General features: G+C 42.6%; 1 protein-coding gene across 31 annotated transcripts in view; it reads right to left on the reverse strand.

Moving 5' to 3' along the window:
• nrxn3a (neurexin 3a) overlaps positions 1-20,494 on the reverse strand; it is a 2,037,428-nt gene that overhangs the window by 1,098,638 nt on the left and 918,296 nt on the right. For all 31 annotated transcript variants that reach the window (XR_011960408.1, XR_011960407.1, XR_011960406.1 and 28 more), the window contains one exon: positions 17,693-17,812. Coding sequence is in view for 27 of the 31 variants with exons in the window: in XM_072568150.1 (XP_072424251.1) it covers positions 17,693-17,812 (120 nt within the window). In the remaining 4 variants the exon portion in view is untranslated. The remainder of the gene's footprint in view (positions 1-17,692; positions 17,813-20,494) is intronic.

Raw genomic sequence — 20,494 nt, forward strand, 5'->3', positions numbered from 1 at the left:
TTTTACTTTCGGTCCAAACGGTCCATCTCAAACATAATCCCAAACTAAACTAGTGCACCTGCCTGTTCTTAGCCCATATCTTCCCAAACCTTTCTTCGTCATGTATACATCCAAATGCCTTTTAAACATTGAAATTGTACCCACATCCACCAGGAAGTTCATTCCACACGCGAATCACCCTCTGAGTAAAACATTTGTCTCTTCACCTTAAAAATGTGCCCCCTAGACTTGAAATCCCCTATCCTAGGGAAAGGACAACTACCATTAACCATATCTATGTTCCTTATTATTTTATACATTCCGAGAAGGTTGCCTTTCAACCTCCTACACTTCAGTGAAAATAGTCCCAGCCTCTCCACCCTTTCATTAGAACTCAAACCTGGCAACATCCTGGTAAATCTCTCCTGAGCCCTCTCCAGCTTAATAACATTGCTCCAAAACTGGGTGACCAGAACTGGACACAGTATTCCAGAAGAGGCCTCACCAATGTCCTGTACAATCTCAACAACATGTCCCAACCCCTACACTCAAAGGACTGAGTAATGAAAGCAAGCATGCCAAATGCCTTTTTGACCACCCTGTCAATTTGTGATTTAAACTTTGAAGAATTTTGCATCTGTACCCCTATGTCTCTCTGTTATACAACACTACCCAATGCCCTTCTATTAATTGTATAAGCCCTTTCCTTGCTTGTCATACCAAAATGCAATAATACCTCACATTTATCTAGATTGAACTCCATCTGCCATTTTTCAGCCCACTGAATCATTCAATCAAGATCCCTTTGTAATCCTAGAAAATCTTTTCTTCACTGTCTACTTAGTTCCTACTTACCTACTGACTTAATAAAAGTAATCTGGAATCATGTCCTGCTAATAGAAACAGCTGTCTGGTACTTCAAAATCAAAATTAATCATTAACAAAAAGTCACTTAATGCATTATTTGGAGTGGTACCAAGCCCAAGGGTGCATTCACTTCCCAACTGTTCATGTCAGTTGATATTATAATTGCTCCTTGGGAGGTTTAAGAATTCCTTTACTTCCTTCGATGGGTTGTATCCTTGGGGTTTAAAAAAATAGCTACAGAGACAGTGAATACATTGATCATAATCTTCCAGGAATTCTTACATTCTAGAAAAGTCCATGGAATTGGAAATGCCAGAAAAAATCAACTGCATGGCAACTGAGATGCACCTTGGGAAGAGGGAATTCTTCCTAATCTTTTCAGATCTATAGCTTCTCCGAGCTTCTCAATCAATTTATACTCCTAACTTGAGTTCCAGTGCAAGGTTTTTGTGTAATTTTCACTTTGAGCAACACTTGTAGACTGCAAATACACTTTCGAGATCACCATTACTTGACCATAATCAACACCATGCTGAAGTCACCACAACTGTACTGCTAATCTAAGTACGGGATGGGTCAAACAATCTACTTCCAGTTTCTAATTGTTATCCCAAACTCCCCCAAGATTACAGTTCTGAATTAGAAACAGAAATTGCTGGAAAAAGCTCAGCAGGTCTGGCAGCACCTGTGGACAGAAAGCAGAGTTAATACTGCAGCGACAGTGATTATTCTTCAGAATGACTTTCTCTCCATAGATGCTGCCAGACCTGCTGAGTTTTTTTTCCAGCATTTTCTGTTTCTGTTTCTGATTTTCAGCATCTGCAGTTCTTTTGGTTTTCGAGTACAGCTCTTGTAATGCTGTGGTTCGACCAGGCTTGGCTTGGGACCTTAAGTTCTTGAAACAAATTGTTGACTGGATTGATATTGGAAATATGGAAGGTTGCAGCATCAACAGAAGAATGGAAAAAATGACCAGATTCTGAAGACTTGGTAACAATTGCAAGCTTCTATGAAGCAACTTTCATGAGTAGTATTAGTTCATTATAAAAAGAGTCACTTAATGCATGATTTGGAGTGATACCAAGCCCAAGGATGAGTTTACTTCTGAACACATTTTCAGAACCGAACTTCATAATGTTGCATATCTTTCCTTATGTATCTGAGAGTATCACAAAGGACTCTCCTTCTCAACCTTTCTGAGACATGGTGACCCTCAGGTTAAACCACGACCACTTGTCTATCTCTCTCTCCTCCTCTCTCTCTAATGTGAGAGCAGCCCTGTGGTCTGATGGACTGTGTCTCAGGAAGTTACCAAAAATCATTGCTCTTCAAAATCGGTGAAATATAAGAGACTTTCCGAAGGTGTGGTGCAATGTCACTTGAAGTTCACCATGTCTCAGGCGAGGGGAAAGGTGGGGCCTTCACAGTGATCTCTCTGTAACGAGAGAGCAGCCTCATGGTCCTCCGAGACCATGGTGACTTCACCTTTACCTTACAGTGCTGCAGAAATGGAAGACACTGTCAAAGATCAGTACTTTCATTGTTTTTGGAAGTTAAAGATCAAGTACTCGTTTCCCTTTCATTTAGAAGAAGAAACTTACTTTTAACGAACTTTGTAAAGAATTCAAAGATAACCTACGTTTTAATAAAGCCATTGCCTGAGAACAGAGAAATGAGGGAGGTAAGAGATCTAATAATTTTAGAAAAACCACAAGAAGTTCAGATGTTGTAAATCAGAAACAAAAACCGAAGTAGCTGAAAAAGCTCAGCATGCCTGGCAGCATCTGTGAAGAGAAATCAAAGTTAACATTTCAGATTCAGCAATCCTCAATGGTCACTGGACTCAAAGCATTAACTTTGATTTCTCTTCACAGATGCTGCCCGACCTGCTGTTCATTATCTAGGAGGCCTAGTCAATAGAGGGAATAAGAGATGACATTTTCAACACAGCAAGGAGAGTACACACACACACACACACACACACACAGGAAAAAGACCTGGGACAGCGAAAGAGCATGAGAGAAAAACTCAGCTCATGGAAGAGTAAATATAGTCAATTAAATAGGTAGGCAAGAAAAGTTCCAATGGAGAAGGAAGGAAAGATGTGGAAGAAGAAACCAGAGAAGGATCAACGATCATCTTTTCCTGGTATCGTGATCAGGAGTATTGTAGTGTAAGAGAGGAAGTAGGATTCTAGGAAGAGTATTAATTAACAATGGTTACCCAAGGAGGTAATATCAAATTGAAAGAAAAAGATACAATGTGGCCCAGATTATTGGGAGGCCAGAGTCATAATCACAGAGATACACAGCACGGAAACAGACCCTTCTGCCCATGCCGGGCAGATATCAGAAATCAATCCAGTCCCTTTTGCCAGTATTTGGCTGGTATTCCTCTGAATCCTTCCTATTCATGTACCCATCCAGATGCTTTTTAAAGGGATGAAGGTTTGCTCGCTGAGCTGCAAGGTTCATTTTCAGATGTTTTGTCACCATACTAAATAACATCATCTAGCCTCCGATACTCCAGGGAAAACAGCCCCAGCCTAGTCAGCCTCGCCCTGTAGCTCAAACCCTCCAACCCCTGCAACATCCTTGTAAATCTTTTCTGAACCCTTTCAAGTTTCACAACATCCTTCTTATAGCAGGGATTGGGAAAGTTTTAAAAACCAACAAAAGATGACCAAATACTTTGCAAAGAGGGGAAATAAAATATGAGGGAAAACAAACAGTAAGTGCTTCTTTAAATATATAAAAAGAGAAAGGCCAAAGTGGACTTAGAGAATGATGCTGGAAAGGTAACACTGGGTAGCCAGGAAATGACAGAGGAGTTGGAAAGGTACTTTACGTCAGTTTTCATGGCGGGGACACCATAGCATTCCAAATATACTCAGTAATGAAGAGCAAAAGGGGTTAGGTAGGGAGGAAATATCGACCATAAACCAATAAGAGAAATAATACTTAGAAAATTAATGGGGTTAGAGATAGAGAGCTCCCATAATGTGTTGCATCCTTGCAATTTAAATAAATAACTGCAGAGACAGTGGATGGACTGGTAGCAATCTTTCAAGCATGCTTATATTCTGGAAAAGCCCCAGTAGATTGGAAAAATACCAATTTAACCGCTTTACTTAAAAGGGGAGAGAGATTAAAAAACACAGGTAGCTAAAGGCTGAGCTAGAGTCATAGAGTCATAGAGATGTACAGCACAGAAACAGACACTTTGGTCCAACTCATCCTTGTGGACCAGATATCCCAACCCAACCCAATCTAGTCCCACCTGTCAGCGCTCGGCCCATATCCCTCCAAACCCTTCCCATTCTTGTACCTATCCAGATTCCTTTTAAATATTGCAATTGTACCAGCCTCCACCACATCCTCTGGCAGCTTATTCCATACACGTACCACTCTCTGCATGAAAAAGTTGCCCCTTCGGTCTCTTTTATATTTTTCCCCTCCTTAAACCTATGCCCTCGAGTTCTGGACTCCCCCACCCCAGGGAAGAGACTTTGTCTCTTTACCCTATCCATGCCCCTCGTGATTTTATAAACCTATATAAGGTCACCCCTCAGCCTCCGAAGCTCCAGGGAAAACAGCCCCAGCCTATTCAACCCCTCCAGATAGCTCAAATCCTCCAACCCTGGCAACATCCTTGTAAATCTTTTCTGAACCCTTTCAAGTTTCAACAACATCTTTCCAATAGGAAGGAGACCAGAATCACACACAATATTCAAAAAGTGGCCTAACCAATGTCCTGTACAGCCGCCACATGACCTCCTAATTCCTGTACTCAGTACTCTGATTCATAAAAGAAAACGCCTTCTTCACCCTCCCATTTACCTGCGACTCTACTTTCAAGGAACTATGAACCTGAACTCCAAGGTCTCTTTGTTCAGTAACACTCCCCAGGACCTTACCATGAAGTGTATTGTTTAACATCTACCATTAGGACAATGTTAAAGTTTTATAAAGGATATAATCGCAGAACATTTTGAAACACTTAATATCTTCAAACAGAATCAGCATGCTTCATGAAGGAAAACTCATGTCTGACTATGCTATTAGGCTTCTTTAAAGAGGTAACAAGCAAGTTAGATAAAGGGGAATCAGTAGATGTAATATACTTTGATTTCCTAAAGGCATTTGATAGCGCACACAGGGCTACTTAAGGTAAGAACCTGTAATGTTGTGGATATTTTATTTGTATGGACATACGGTTGTCTAACTACGAGAACACAGTGAGTTGGGATAAAGAGAGCATTTTCAGGACGGTGATGTGGGATCATGGTGACCAGTGCCAGGACCACAATTATTTACAAAATATAAGAATGATTTGTGACAGAATCCAGTTTGACGACACAAAAATAGGTGGGAAGGCAAGCGGTGATGGTGGTACAAATAACCTCACGAAGGGACATGGATGGGTTAAGTGAGTGAGTGAAGCTTGGGCCAATAGAATATAATGTGGGAAAATGTGCGATTCTGGATTTTGGTAGAAGGAATAGGTGAGCTGAATATTATTTAAACAGATCAGAGACTGAAGAAGGCTAGAGACCAGAGGGTTTTAGGTGTGAACGTGTAAGGATCAAAAAAAAGGTAGCATCCAAGTTCAGCAGTTAATAGGGAAGGCAAATTGAATGTTGGCTTTTATTTTGAAAGAAATGGAGTGTAAAGGGAGGGAGGTTTGGTAAAATCTGTACACGATACTAGTCAGGCCACAGCTGGAATACTGTGAACACTTTTGGTCCCTTAATCTCAGGAAAGATATACCGACATTGGGGGCCGTCCAGGGAAGATTCACTTGGCTGATTCCACATATGGAGGGACTTTCTTCAGAAGAAGTTTGAATAGGTTTGGCCTGTGCTCATTGAAATTTAGAGGCATGAGGTAAAATCTTATTGAAAAGATTCTTAGGGGGCTTGACAGGGTCAGTGCAGAGAGGTTGCTTCCCCGTATGAGTCGAGGACCAGAGAACATCATCACAAAGTAAGGGGGGGTCACACATTTAAATGGAGAAGAGGAGGAATATTCTCTCTGAGAATGTAACCTGGTGTTGTGTGATTTTTAACCTGTCTGAAAAGGTACTGAATCAGTTTAATTCTTTAGTGCTGTTGAGGCAGGGCCACTGAGTATATATAAGACTGAATAGACAGATTTTTAATCAGCAAGGGAAGTAAGGGTAGTGGTGAAAATGCAGGTACGTGGAGGTGAGGATTATTGGATCAGCTGTGGTCTCATTGAGTGGTGGACCAACCTCAATGGGCTGAATGGTCCACTTCAACTCTTACTGTTAGAGCTTCCTCACATTATTCAATTCTTGGATGGTCGTTGATTTTATTCAGAGTTACCAGGGGTTGGGAAGAAAAGAAGCATCTGGTATGAAAGAGTAACATCAAAGACAAAGGAAAAATGAGTTTGTCCATGAATATCAATAGAAGAAGGCATAAAGATGGAGTCATTGAAGCCCAAAAATGCTGTGAATCAGGCATGGGAGGTGACATACAGGAAAGGCATCTTCTGATGATTCAAAGGAAGGTTTAATTTATCCCCTCAAGGGCAGAGAACAGGGTTGCATTGCAAGTATGGAAGGTGTTCATTTTATTCCAGTTTCTCACGCTCTCACCTCCTCCCCTCCCCACCACCGCCTCACTCCTCTCCAGGCTGAATACGAGCTTGGTGCCTATCTTCTTTTCCACCTATCCACTCCACCCTCTCCTCCTTGACCTTCATCTCCTCCCCCACTCACCCATTGTACTCTATGCTACTCTCTCCCCACCCCCACCCTCCTCTAGCTTATCTCTCCACCCTTCAGGCTCACTGCCTTTATTCCTGATGAAGGGCTTTTGCCCGAAACGTCGATTTCGCTGCTCGTTGGATGCTGCCTGAACTGCTGTGCTCTTCCAGCACCACTAATCCAGTATTTGGTTTTCAGCATCTGCAGTCATTGTTTTTACCTTGCTTCATGTTTATTTGGGTGTGGGTTCAAATCAACTCTGTCGCATGAAATGCTGCTGAGCATGATTTTGTTTGTCCTGATTCTCAACGCTGTTGTCTCGATGATTTTCCCGTGTTGTAAAGCATTAACCACTGAGCTCAGAACCATCTCTGGCTGTTGCTGAGTTGCAATTCAAGCTCTCGGCAGTGGCCAAATGCCATCTGCTGGCTAACCCCAGCAATGACTACACAGAAAGCAAGCTCCAGAACAAGAGAATCACCAAATACATTTCTTCTTCCCAAGAAAGTAGAAATTCTGGTGGATGATATCCTGATTAAAAGTGACTTGATGAGTTCTGTGTTATATTGATCACAGCAGGCTTTGCTGCAGGATTAGCTTATTTTGAAATGACTGAATATTTGTTCTTTTTTAGTTGCATCAATGTGACACTAGTTTATGAAAGTGTTTGGGGAACACTTGTAAACATCATTCATTTTGAGAAAAAAAAACTCAAGGGGCTTTTCCTTGCTTGTGTGCATATAATGTCCAGGAATGGATTTCACTAAGGAATATGAACGAGGGAGAATGAACACTCATTCTGGCAGATTTTGCATCTTGTTAATAGACAGGAAGAAATGTAGGTTCCCTGTGCACATTGTTCTTCCAAGATGAAAATCTCTCCAGAAAACCTGAGCACTCGTTGATTACTGTGTTCCATTTGAAATTCACCAAAGATCCTTAGACAGCACCTTCCAAACCCACGACCACTTCCACTTGGAAGGACATGGGCAGCACCTCCAAGTTTCCCTCCAAGCCACTCACCACTCTGACTTGAAAATATACCACTGTTCCTTCACAGTCAAAATCCTGGAATTCCCTCCCTACCAGCATTGTGGGTCAACCCACAGCAAGTGGACTGCCGCGATTCAAGAAGGCAGCTCACCACCACCTTCTCAAGGGCAAATAGGAATGGGCTATCAATGTCCAAGTCCCACAAATTGATGTTTAAAAGTCCACCAGATACTTCACTCGCTGTTTCTGAACTTTGTAGATGTTGGTGAGATTAAAGGAAGGTGTAGAGTAAAACAAAAAAGAGGTAAGATTCAGACAGTGATCGAGATGGACAGCATTGGAGAGCTGGGTTACTAGTCAGAAGGACCCAGGGAGAGATCCTCTTTCCTGACTGCCACAGTTGAGCTTTCACTCTGTGTTCCTGAGCTTGGCTAATTGAGAGGAGGTGGTGGTATAATGGTAGCATCATCCTTCAGGCTAATATAAAACAAAGAAATGAGTATGCTAGAGATCTGAAACAAACAAAAACAGAATTTGCTGGAGAAACTCGGCAGGCCTGGCCGCAAATGTGGAGAGAAAACAGAGGTAATGCATCGAGTCTAGTGACCCGCCAATGTACTGGGGGGATGGGTTTGTATCCTGTCATAGCCATGCTGAAAGTTATCTTCAATTAATACAAAATTGGAATAAGTGTTCACCTAATTATGAGTATTCAACCATTGCCGATTGTCATAGAAGTTCATCTAGTTCATTAATGCTCTTTTGGGGAGGAATCCTTTGTCCTTACATAATCCACATGAGACTCCAGGCCTTCAAGCATGTGTGTGACAGTCTGTGCAACTGGGGATGAGCAACGAATGTTGCACTATACAGCAAAGCCTACATGCAATAAACGAACGTTCAAAATTTAGAGGCTTAGATTTAAATGTCAATCGTAGCTCGGTTGATATTGCCCTTTCTCTGAGAACAGAAGGTTGGATGTTCAATACTTACTCTAAAGCTTTCAGCACAGCACTCAGGAAGTCCACATGCTCTCTGAGGCATCCCTCAGGTCACTGAAAAAGGCCCCAATGTATGACTCAAAGAGTTCTTCTCACATGCTGGACAACTTGCATCCCTCAATCAATGCTGTGGGAAACATTCAGTCACGTAGCCCTAGAGCTGTGAGCAATGTGGCTGCTTCCTTCCTCAATTGTGTACTGACAACACTTCAAAAAGTACTTAATTACCTGTGAAATGACTCGTAATTTCTTGAATTATCCGTGAAAACAAATGTGTGATGTCTTGAAACTGTGAAGGGTGCCAGACAAATGTGTGTTCTTTCTTTCATTTATTATTATTTAATTATTACTAAACATTTATAATTGGGAAACTAGCCTTGAGGTGAGACATGCTCTCCACTGATGGAAGTCTGTGGAGACTGTATTGATACAGTTACTTTAGCTGCAATTGAAGAAAGGTTCTTTCTCTTTTGTTTAATCAAACATTTGAGAAGATTGGGAAAGTGTGTAATTAATTACCCCTCTGATTAACTGTACACCTTTGAGACACTTAAAATTTAATAATCTTCAGCTCAATGCCAGAGCTGTACAATGCACCATGAATGCTCATTACTGCCAGGACTCTCTGAGAATTGTGTGAAGGTAATGTTCACTATCTGATCGACAGATCGCGGTGAAAACTTCAGACGTTTCAAGGGAGCATTGAGCATTAAATGAGCAACAGGAAGAATAGAAGGTCACACCGATTGAGGGCAGGATCTCACCAGCCATGAGGAGGTGGGTTTAAACGAGGACGAGAGGGTGAATGGTGCTGGAAAACTGCACCGGGGCATGGTGGCTCTGCTCCATGATGTGTTACTGCACTTAATAAGACCATAAGACCATAAGACATAGGAGCGGAAGTAAGGACATCGGCCCATCGAGTCCACTCCACCATTCAATCATGGCTGATGGGCATTTCAACGCCACTTACCCGTACTCTCCTCGTATCCCTTGATTCCTTGTGAGATTAAGAATTTATCAATCTCTGCCTTGAAGATATTAAACGTCCCGGCCTCCACTGCGCTCCGTGGCAATGAATTCCACAGGCCCACCGCTCTCTGGCTGAAGAAATGTCTCCTCCTTTCCATTTTAAATTGATCCCCTCTAATTCTAAGGCTGTGCCCACGAGTATTCCTGCCTGATGGAAACAGATTCACAGCACCCACTCTTTCTAAGCCATGCATTGTCTTGTAAGTTTCTATTAGATCTCCCCTCAACCTTCTAAACTCTAATGAATACAATCCCAGGATCTTCAGCCGTTCATCGTTTGTTAGGCCTACCATTCCAGTGATCATCCATGTGAATCACGGCTGGACATGTTCCAGTGGCATGACGTCCTTCCTGAGGTGTGGGGCCCAAAACTGGACACAGTATTCTAAATGGGGTCTAACCGGAGCTTTATAAAGTCTCAGTAGCACATCGCTGCTTTTACATTCCAACCCTCTTGAGATAAATGACAATTTAATGGTAGGGCCCTGGGTAGTGCTGCTGAACAAACAGACCTTGGGCTGCAGGTTCATAGCTCTTTGAAGGTGAAGTCACAGGTAGACAGGGTGGTGAAGAAGGCATTTGGTATGCTTGCCTTTATTGGTCAGTATAGGAGTTGGGATGTCATGTTGTGCCTGTACAGGACATTGGTTGAGCCACTTTTGGAATACTGCGTTCAGTTCTATTCTCCATGCTATAGGAAGGATGTTGTGAAACTTGAAAGGGTTCAGAAAAGATTTACAAGCATGTTACCAGGGTTGGAGGACTTGAGCTATAGGAAGAGGCTGAATAGGCTGGGGCTGTTTTCCCTGGAGCATCTGAGGTTGAGAGGTGGCCTTACAGAGGTTTATAAAACCATGAGGGGCATGGATAGGGTAAATAGCCAAGGTCTTCTCCCCAGAGTAGAGGGGCCCAAAACTATAGGTTTAAGATGAGAGGGGAAAGATATAAAAGGGGCAACTTTTTCACGCAGAGGATGGTGTGTGTTTGGGATGGGCTGCCAGAGGAAGTGGTGGAGGCTGGTACAATTACAACATTTAAAAGGTATCTTAATGGGTATATGAATGGGAAGGGTTTAGAGGGGTATGGGCCAAATGCTGGAAAAAGAGACGAATTTAGGTTACTTGGTTGGTGTTGGGCCGAAGGATCTTTTTCTGTGCTATGTATCCCATGATTCAGAGGGATCAGAGGCAGGTTCCATGTGGCTACAGTTGGTAGACAATCAGAGTATGTAAAAGGACAATCAGTCCTCAAACAGGAGCCACTGTGGAATCTTGGAAGTTGGTGAAAATTCACTAAATTCGTTCTTGGATGAGAGAACTGTCTGATGGTGAGATACTGAGCAATTCTGGACCTGAGTCTCTGGACCATAGAAGAATAAGAGGTGAACGCACTGAAACATACAAGGTTCTGAAGGGGCTTAACAGGGCAGCTGCTCAGAGATTGTTTTGACTGGTTGGGGGATTGAAATAACGGGATGGGGAAACAGAGTCTCAGGGCAAAGAGGGGCTGCAGTGAGGAGAAATTATTTCACTCAGAGGCCTGTGAATCTTTAGAATTCTCTACCCCAGTTGGTTGAGGATGCTCCATCATTTAAGGCTGGGAGAGGCAGATTTTCTGGATGCAGGGAATCAAGGGAGAATGGGCAGGAAAGTGGTGTTGATAAACAAGATAGGCCATGATCATTGAGCCATAGAGATGTACAGCACGGAAACAAACCCTTCATTTCAACTTGGCCATGCCGACCAGATATCCTAACCTAATCCAGTCCCATTTTCCAGCATTTGGCCCATATCCTTCTGAACCCTTCCCATTCATATACGCACGCAGCCTTTTAAATGTTATAATTGTACCAGCTTCCACCAGTTCCTCTGGCAGCTCGTTTTATATATGCAACACCCTCTGCATGAAAAGGTTGCCCCCTTCAGTCCCTTCTAAATCTTTCCCTTCTTATCTTAAACCTATGCCCACTAGTTCTGGACAACCCCACCCCAGGGAAAAGACCTTCTCTATCTATAATATACAAACAAGCAACAGAATATGGCATCAATCTTAAAGGATGGTGCCTGTAAACAGAAGAGTGGCTTGAAGTGTGTATACTTTAATGCCAGAAGTATACGAAATAAGGTAGGTGAACTTGCAGCGTGGGTTGGTACCTGGGACTTCGATGTTGTGGCTATTACGGAGACATGGCTAGATCAGGGACAGGATTGGTTGTTGCAGGTTCCAGGGTTTAAATGTTTTAGTAGGGTCAGAGGTGGGGGTAAAAGAGGGGGGGGGGTGTGGCTTTGCTTGTCAAAGATAGTATTACAGCGGTGGAAAGGAAGATGGATGAAGATTTGCCATCTGAGGTAGTTTGGGTTGAGGTTAGGAATAGGAGAGGTGAGGTCACCCTGTTAGGAGTCTTTTACAGGCCTCCTAATAGTCCTAGAATCGTTGAAGAAAGGATTGCGAAGATGATTCAGGAGAAGAGTGACAGTAATAGGGTGATTGTTATGGGAGACTTTAACTTTCCTGATATTGATTGGGAAAGCTATAGCTCAAGTTCGTTAGATGGGTCAGTGTTTGTGCAATGTGTGCAGGAGAGTTTCCTGACACAATATGTAGATAAGCCAACAAGAGGTGAGGCCATACTGGATTTGGTTCTGGGTAACGAACCAGGCCAGGTATTAGAACTAGAGGTAGGTGAGCACTTTGGGGACAGTGACCACAATTCGGTGATTTTTAGTCTAGTGATGGAGAGGGATAAGTGTGTACTACAGGGCAAGAGTTATAGCTGGGGGCAGGGAAATTATGATGCGTTGAGGCATGACTTAGGATGTGTGGATTGGAAAAGTAGATTCCAAGGCAAGAGCGTAATTGATATGTGGAACTTGTTCAAGGAGCAACTATTGAGTGTCCTTGATAAGTACGTACCTATCAGGCAGGGAGGAAAGGGTCGTGTGAGGGAGCCGTGGTTTAATAAGGAGTTGGAATCCCTTGTTAAATGGAAGAGGGCGGCCTTTGTAAAGATGAGGCGTGAAGGTTCAATAGGGGCGATTGAGAGTTATAAGGTAGCCCGGAAGGACCTGAAGAGAGAGCTAAGAGCAGCAAGGAGGGGACATGAAAGGTCCTTAGTTGGTAGGATTAGGGAAAACCCTAAGGCTTTCTATAGGTATGTTAGGAATAAAAGAATGACTAGGGAAGGAATAGGTCCAATCAAGGATAGTAATGGGAAGTTGCGTGTGGAGGCTGAAGAGATTGGGGAGGCGCTGAATGAATACTTTTCGTCAGTATTCACTCAGGAACGGGACATTGTTGTCGATATGAATACTGAGGCACGAATAAGTAGAATGGATGGCTTTGAGATATGTAGAGAAGAGGTGTTGGAAATTCTGGCAAGGGTGAAAATAGATAAGTCCCCTGGGCCTGATGGCATTTATCCTAGGATTCTCTGGGAAGCAAGGGAGGAGATTGCAGAGCCATTGGCCTTGATTTTTGTGTCCTCTTTGTCTACAGGAGTAGTGCCAGAGGACTGGAGGCTAGCAAACGTGGTTCCCTTGTTCAAGAAGGGGAGTAGGGATAATCCTAGTAACTATAGGCCAGTGAGTCTCACTTCTGTTGTGGGCAAAGTCTTAGAGAGAATTGTAAGGGATAGGATTTATGCACATCTGGATAAGAATGATGTGATCAAGGATAGTCAGCATGGTTTTGTGAAGGGCAGGTCGTGCCTCACAAACCTTATTGAATTCTTTGAGAAGGTGACGAAGGAGGTAGATGAGGGGAAAGCGGTAGATGTGGTATATATGGATTTTAGTAAGGCGTTTGATAAGGTCCCCCATGGTAGGCTACTGCAGAAAATACAGAGATATGGCATTGAGGGTGAGTTGGAGGTTTGGATTAGGAATTGGCTCTCTGGAAGAAGACAGAGGGTAGTAGTTGATGGCAAAGGTTCATCTTGGAGTGCCGTCACTAGTGGTGTTCCGCAAGGATCTGTTTTGGGACCATTGCTGTTTGTCATTTTTATAAATGACCTGGAGGAAGGGTTAGAAGGTTGGGTGAGCAAGTTTGCGGATGATACGAAAGTCGGAGGAGTTGTAGACAGTGAGGAAGGATATGGCAGGTTACAGCGGGATATAGAGAAGCTGCAGAGCTGGGCAGAAAGGTGGCAAATGGAGTTCAATGTAGCTAAGTGTGAAGTGATTCATTTTGGTAAGAGTAATAAAAAGATGGATTACTGGGCTAATGGTAGACTACTTGGTAGTGTGGAAGAGCAGAGGGATCTTGGTGTCCATGTACACAGATCTCTGAAAGTTGCCACCCAGGTAAATAGTGCAGTGAAGAAGGCATATGGCGTACTGGCTTTTATTGGTAGAGGAATTGAGTTCCGGAGTCCTGAGGTCATGCTGCAGTTGTATAAGACTCTGGTGCGGCCGCATCTGGAATATTGTGTGCAGTTTTGGTCGCCATACTATCGGAAGGATGTGGAGGCACTGGAACGGGTGCAGAGGAAGTTTACCAGGATGTTGCCTGGTATGGTAGGAAGATCGTATGAGGAAAGGCTGAGGCACTTGGGGCTGTTTTCATTGGAGAAAAGAAGGTTTAGGGGTGATTTGATAGAGGTGTACAAGATGATTAGGGGGTTAGATAGGGTTGACAGTGAGAACCTTTTTCCACGTATGGAGTCAGCTATTACAAGGGGGCATAGCTTTAAATTAAGGGGGGGTAGATATAGGACTGATGTTAGGGGTAGGTTCTTCACTCAGCGAGTCGTAAGATCATGGAATGCCCTGCCAGTAGCAGTAGTGGACTCTCCCTCTTTATGGGTATTTAAGCGGGCATTGGATAGGTATATGGAGGATAGTGGGTTAGTGTAGGTTAGGTGGGCTTTGATCGGCGCAACATCGAGGGCCGAGGGGCCTGTACTGCGCTGTATTGTTCTATGTTCTATGTAGGAGTAGGACACACAGCATTTCACACCTGTTCTACCATTCACCAAGTTCATGGCTGATTGACTTGAACTGCATATCCCTGACAATATTTACTCCCCCGGTCATCAAGAATCAATCTACCTCTTTTATTAAAAAAAAACTAAAGATTCTGCATCTGCTGCATTTTGAGAAAGGATCACAACCGTCTGAGAGAAACAAAATTGCTGTTTCGCACATTACTGTATGTTAGCCGGTGGAACATATACCATGAAATTTGGGTTCTTGTTGAGTCATTTTTTTTTTCTCTTGGATTTCACAGAATCCCTACAGTGATTTGGCCATCAGCAAAGTAACCCACCCAGATAAACTCCCCTACTCAATTATTCTACATTTACCCCAGACTAATGCACCTAACCTATACATCCTGAAACACTATGAGCAATTTAGCATGGCCAATCAACCTGGCCTGCACATCTTTGGATTGTGGGGAGAAACTGGAGCACCCGGAGGAAATCCACACAGACAGACGTATATCTTGAACTTTATTTATTACACTGGTTCCACCAAGCCAGCTGGTGAAACTTAAGTTTGATTAGTGAACTTGGGATACCATATGTCTGAGCAATGATGAAAACTATTACTGACTGTTGCAAAAACCCCTTCTGGTTGTCTAACACACCACTTTAAAGGAAGGAACTCTGTTGTCCTTAGATGGTCTGATCCAAATGTGACTCCATACTTGCAGAAATGTAGTTGACTCTGAACTGCCCTTTGAAATGGTCTACCAAGCCATACTTCTGGACAATTAGAGGTAGGAAACAAATGGTGGTCATGCTAATGATGTCCTCATCCGACAGAGGAATAAAGAAGGCAAGACAATCACTTTTGCCGGTTTTTGGATAAAATCAATAGAGCTGAGCAGCAGATAGATCCCCAAACCAATTTCTCACTGTCTATTAGATTACGTACAGTGTGGAAACAGGCCCTTCGGCCCAACAAGTCCACACCGACCCACCACCCACCCAGACCCATTCCCCTACATTTACTCCTTCACCAAACACTACGGGCAATTTTAGCATGGCCAATTCACCTAACTTGCACATTTTTGGACTGTGGGAGGAAACTGGAGCACCCGGAGGAAACCCATGCAGACACAGGGAGAACGTGCAAACTCCACACAGACAGTTGCCGGAGGCAGGAATTGAACCCAAGTCTCTGGCGCTGTGAGACAGCAGTGCTAACCACTGTGCCACTGTGCCACCCTATCTTGGTACTCCTTTTTGAAAGAGAGCAAGGAAGGTGAAGATCCTTTTCACTCCTCCTAACTGAGGTCCTAAATAAGAATACTTTGTTGCAATTAGCCTGAAGTGTGCAGATCTAAGACCAGAGATTCCGAGATGCAGAACCTCACTTTTGTCCAGGTCCAGAATGAGGTTTCGCACAGTCGTGCGATATCTCCTCTTGATGTCTTCATATACTCCATGTTAGAAGAACGGTGATGAACAATGTAAGGAACACAGATCCCAGCTCCCAGTGACTCACCGCTAACAGCCTTTCAAAGGGTGAGAGAGTTCCAGGTTTTAAACTCTTTGGAATGGGGGTATGTGCTGTTTGATCAACGCTATAAGATTTTTAAAACATTTAAAAGTTTATAGGTGGCTCGACTTCAGAAATATGCCTTTGTGTCAGACCGTTTGGGGTGGATGGACAGTCTTATGAAGAAAGTTTAAATAAATTGATTCTAGATCCTCTGCAATTTGGAAGGATGATAGGTGATCTCATTCAAATTCCCTCTGGCTGGTCATTTGGAATTGAGGACACAGCCTCAGTGGAAGAGATTGACCATACAGGACTGAGATGAGGAGGGTTTGTTCACTCAGAGATTGCTGAATCACTGGAATTCTCTACCCAAGAGGGCTGTGGAAGCTCAATATTTCAGGATGTTCAACATCGACGTTACTACCATCTCTTGGCTGGTTAGATCTCTGAGACAGAGCTAACCACTGCTCATTGGTGATTATTCCTAATATCTAGTAGGAACGCACAGGTGTCGTTTACAGAAAAACGAATTCAATTTTGGTGAAAACCGCAGGGTACAAAGATAGTTAGAAGTCAATTTGGTAGCTCGGATGAAAGATTGTTAAAGAGACCAACTGCCTTGTGTCTATGGGTCACACTCCTGTCTCTTGTTCAGCAGATTGTCGCTTTAAGTCCCTTTCTGACACTTGAGCCCCAGAATCTATGCTGACACATCACGACAGTGCTGAAGGAGCACTACAGTGTTACCAACTGCTGTCGTTTTGGATGCAATGTTAAACCAAAGCCCCCATTAAAGCCATGATTAATCTGGCTGTTCATGGAACTTACAGCTGGATCAGGAAACAACTTAAAGGAAGATAATTTGCAGGATCCTTTGAAAAAGAATCGAGATGATAGCTGATGAAATACACACAGTTCTCAGCACAGGAACAGGCCATTCAGTCCGTCTGGCCCATGTGGGAGCTTTTGTCCATCTCAGTTGTCTTCTTGCTGTAGAAGAATCGAATTTTCCGGCAAGGGGCTCTTGCCATAAAACATCAATCTTCCTGCTTCTCAGATGCTGCCGGACCTGCTCTGCTTTTCCAGCGCCATATTCTTAACTCTGATCTCCAACATCTGCAGTCCTCACTTTCTCCTTCCTGCTAAAGGATCGCTTTTTGCGGTCGATTTAGATTAGATTACTTACAATATGGAAACAGGCCCTTTGGCCCAACAAGTCCACTCCGACCCTCCGAAGAGCAACCCATCCCCATACATTTACCCCTCACCTATCACTACAGGCAATTTAGCATGGCCAATTCACCTAACCTGCACATTTTTGGACTGTGGGAGGAAACTGGAGCAAACCCGTGCAGACACAGGGAGAATGTGCAAACTCCACACAGACAGTTGCCTGAGGCAGGAATTGAACCCAGGTCTCTGGCACTCTGAGGCAGCAGTGCTAACCACTGTGCCACCCTTGAGCTCAAGGTATATCACACACTATATGATCAATAAAATTACATTTGAAAATTACGTCAAACCCACTATGTGTCCCTGAAGACAATTGCAGCTAGTTTCATCAAAGCAGTTAACGTGAAGTTTTATTTTGACGTCGACAATAAAAGGACAGACTGTTTTAAAAGAAGTGAATGATTGTACCTTCTGCGGTGACTTCATCAACCATCAGCTTCAGGTTTTTACCTCGGCGGATCACTCGGACGGTGTGCCAGTCATTGTCATTGAGCTTTTGTCCAGCATAAATGGTCTCTGGTCCTTTGCCTGGGAAAGGTGTTGGTCAAAAAGTGTTACTTCACACATTCATGATCGGTCTGTTGACATTATGTTTATTCAGGCTGCGATAAAGACTTGTTGTTTCTGCCTTGAATTTTAAAACAGCATCTACCATTTAATAGATTTCTGACATCCCTTTATCAGCTACAGCTCAATTTACCTTTTAGTCACTTGCTCATTGTAATAAAGCACATTTTGATTCTACTCTCCAAAGTCTTGAAAACAAATCTTTATTCCAGCCCTCATATAAACCATTCAAACAAATACAACATGTAACAAGACATCTGATTTAATAATGTCCCTATTAATCTCAATATGGTCACATCCATCTTAGATTCACAATGAAGAACTTTCAGATATTCTAGTTTTAAGAGTGTGTGAGGCATGTGGATAGCTACAAGTCATAGAGACATGCCAGTGACTTGGGGAACTGAGGAACATGATTGATTTGAGCTTCAGATGATCTTTTTATCTTCAACACAATGTTCCTATGAAATTAAGATGCATCTTGTACTCAATTATCGATGGTCATGGCTAATGATCATTTTAAGGTTCTGTAACGACTTACAATGAATAATATAGACATCTAGGCTTGGATGTTATTTTGGAAGATATACATAATAATACTCATTAGCATATTGTACTCAGTTTTATATTCTTGGTGACCCTCCTTTATGGTTCCACATTGTGTCAAATAAAGCCATGATTGGGGTGAACTTGGCTGTGGATCAAACTTGGACCCTTCATGTGCCTCAGCTAAGACAGTGTGGGAGAGGAGCTGGCCAGCTGGAATCTCTTCCACAAGTGAGGGAAAGAGCTGAAATAATTATCCAAATAAAACTGAAAGATTTATACAGCCAGGCTGTAGCCTCAAGCATGGCCTTGAGAGTGGACTGCTGTGGTAGTATTTCAGCAGGCTTCATACTTGATGCTGTCTGAGTCAGGTTGTCTGGTTCAGTCAAGGACAGGAGATTTCCCTTAAAGATGAGGGAAAGCTCAAAGGGGAACCAGAATCTGTTGAATCAACTGCATTGTTCGTGATGCAGCAGAATATAGGGAACAGGAGAAAGTGAGGACGGGAACATTAGCATAAGAAAGGGATGCAAACCAATTTAAAAGGTGCCACCGTACATAGGAGGTGGAGGAATGGGAATGTCACTGGCCTTTTATTTCAGAGCTCTAGACTTTCTGGTCTAAGTAGTCAGATTGGACTTCAAATGTTGACACTGTTTCTCTCTTCACGGATCCTGCATAGCTTCTCCAGCAATTTCTGTTTTTATCACCCCAGTCTAATGCCCTGGGGAACATGGATTCAAACGGCAATATGATGACATTCAAATTCAAGAAAAATCTGGAATAAAAATGCTTGCCTAATGGCAACTGTTGTCATTCAACTGGTTCACTAAAGGTTTTTTAGGGAAGGAAATCTGTCATTCTTACTAGATCTGGCCTACTTGTGACTCCAAATGCATAGCAATATGGTTTGACCCCTAACTAACCTCTCAAATGGCCTCGTCCACCAATCATTTCAATCATTTGATGAGAGACAGGCAACAAATGCTAGCCTGGCTGATGATGCCCGTACCCCCATACAAGAATGACATGTTTAAAAAATAATATATTGTCGTGAGTTATGGCATGTAGGCAGAGGGACATGACAGCAATTGAAAAGAAAATGCAAAACTGCACGCAAACAGTGAGTGTCATATTGAAAGACAACTTGTGTAGTTTGTGAATATAACATGGATGTCCAAATGACACTTCTTCAAGAGAAAACAGGCACTAAACTTTGAATAGACCTACACAATTTGTTAACAGAAGCTTGTAAAAGCATTTAATATGATCCATCCTTTAACACACTGCTACCATAAATATTTCACTTGTGCTGCATTTCCCAATTAGTTTAAAAAAAGACATAATTATAAACCATGATAGTTCAACCTTGTCTGATCAAGGACTTGCGAAACAGCAAATTGGACACTATGGGTATCTTAACATAAGATGAAGGTTGCCCCTTTTGTACATTAACGACAATCTTTTGTAAGTGTTTCACATCACCACAGTGTTAACTGTGGAGAACAAACTCTGCTTTTAATTTTATTTTCCTCAAGAGAGTCTCAGGTACAACGAATGTCATAGTTACTCTGATCTGACACCATTTAGTTTCTGCAGAGCTGCATTTTACTGAATGGGTTTTCTACACAAACTCGACCAGCCATTCGATACAACATGTATTTGCAAAAGCCTTCCTTCTTTTTATCTTATTTTCTAGCAGGATATTGTTAACTTTTTCAAAACTATACCAAAAGCAAGAATTAATTATTACTTCTTTTCACCCTCTTCTGCTTTCACTGCCCATTTGGAATACAAGAATGCTTTTATTTTAAACAAGACTCAGCTTCGTAATGACTCCTCACAGCTAAATTTAAAAATAATTAGTTTTTTTTATATCTTGAGTTGTACGTGTGGCACATTCGAGACTATCAATGCATATAGAAGATTGATTCCAAATCTAACAACTTATTTTTAAACCTCCAATTTTCTGCCAAATGTTTGCTGGAAAAGATGTTGGCCAGTCTTTCATTGAAAGGATTGCATGTTATACGCCCAGGGCCAATCTGCGAATATTACCAATGTCAAGACCGTTATGAGCTCAGAAAGGTACATAGT

This window comes from Chiloscyllium punctatum, chromosome 4 (genome assembly GCF_047496795.1).
Source record: "Chiloscyllium punctatum isolate Juve2018m chromosome 4, sChiPun1.3, whole genome shotgun sequence".
Classification (NCBI taxonomy): Eukaryota; Metazoa; Chordata; class Chondrichthyes; order Orectolobiformes; family Hemiscylliidae; genus Chiloscyllium; species Chiloscyllium punctatum.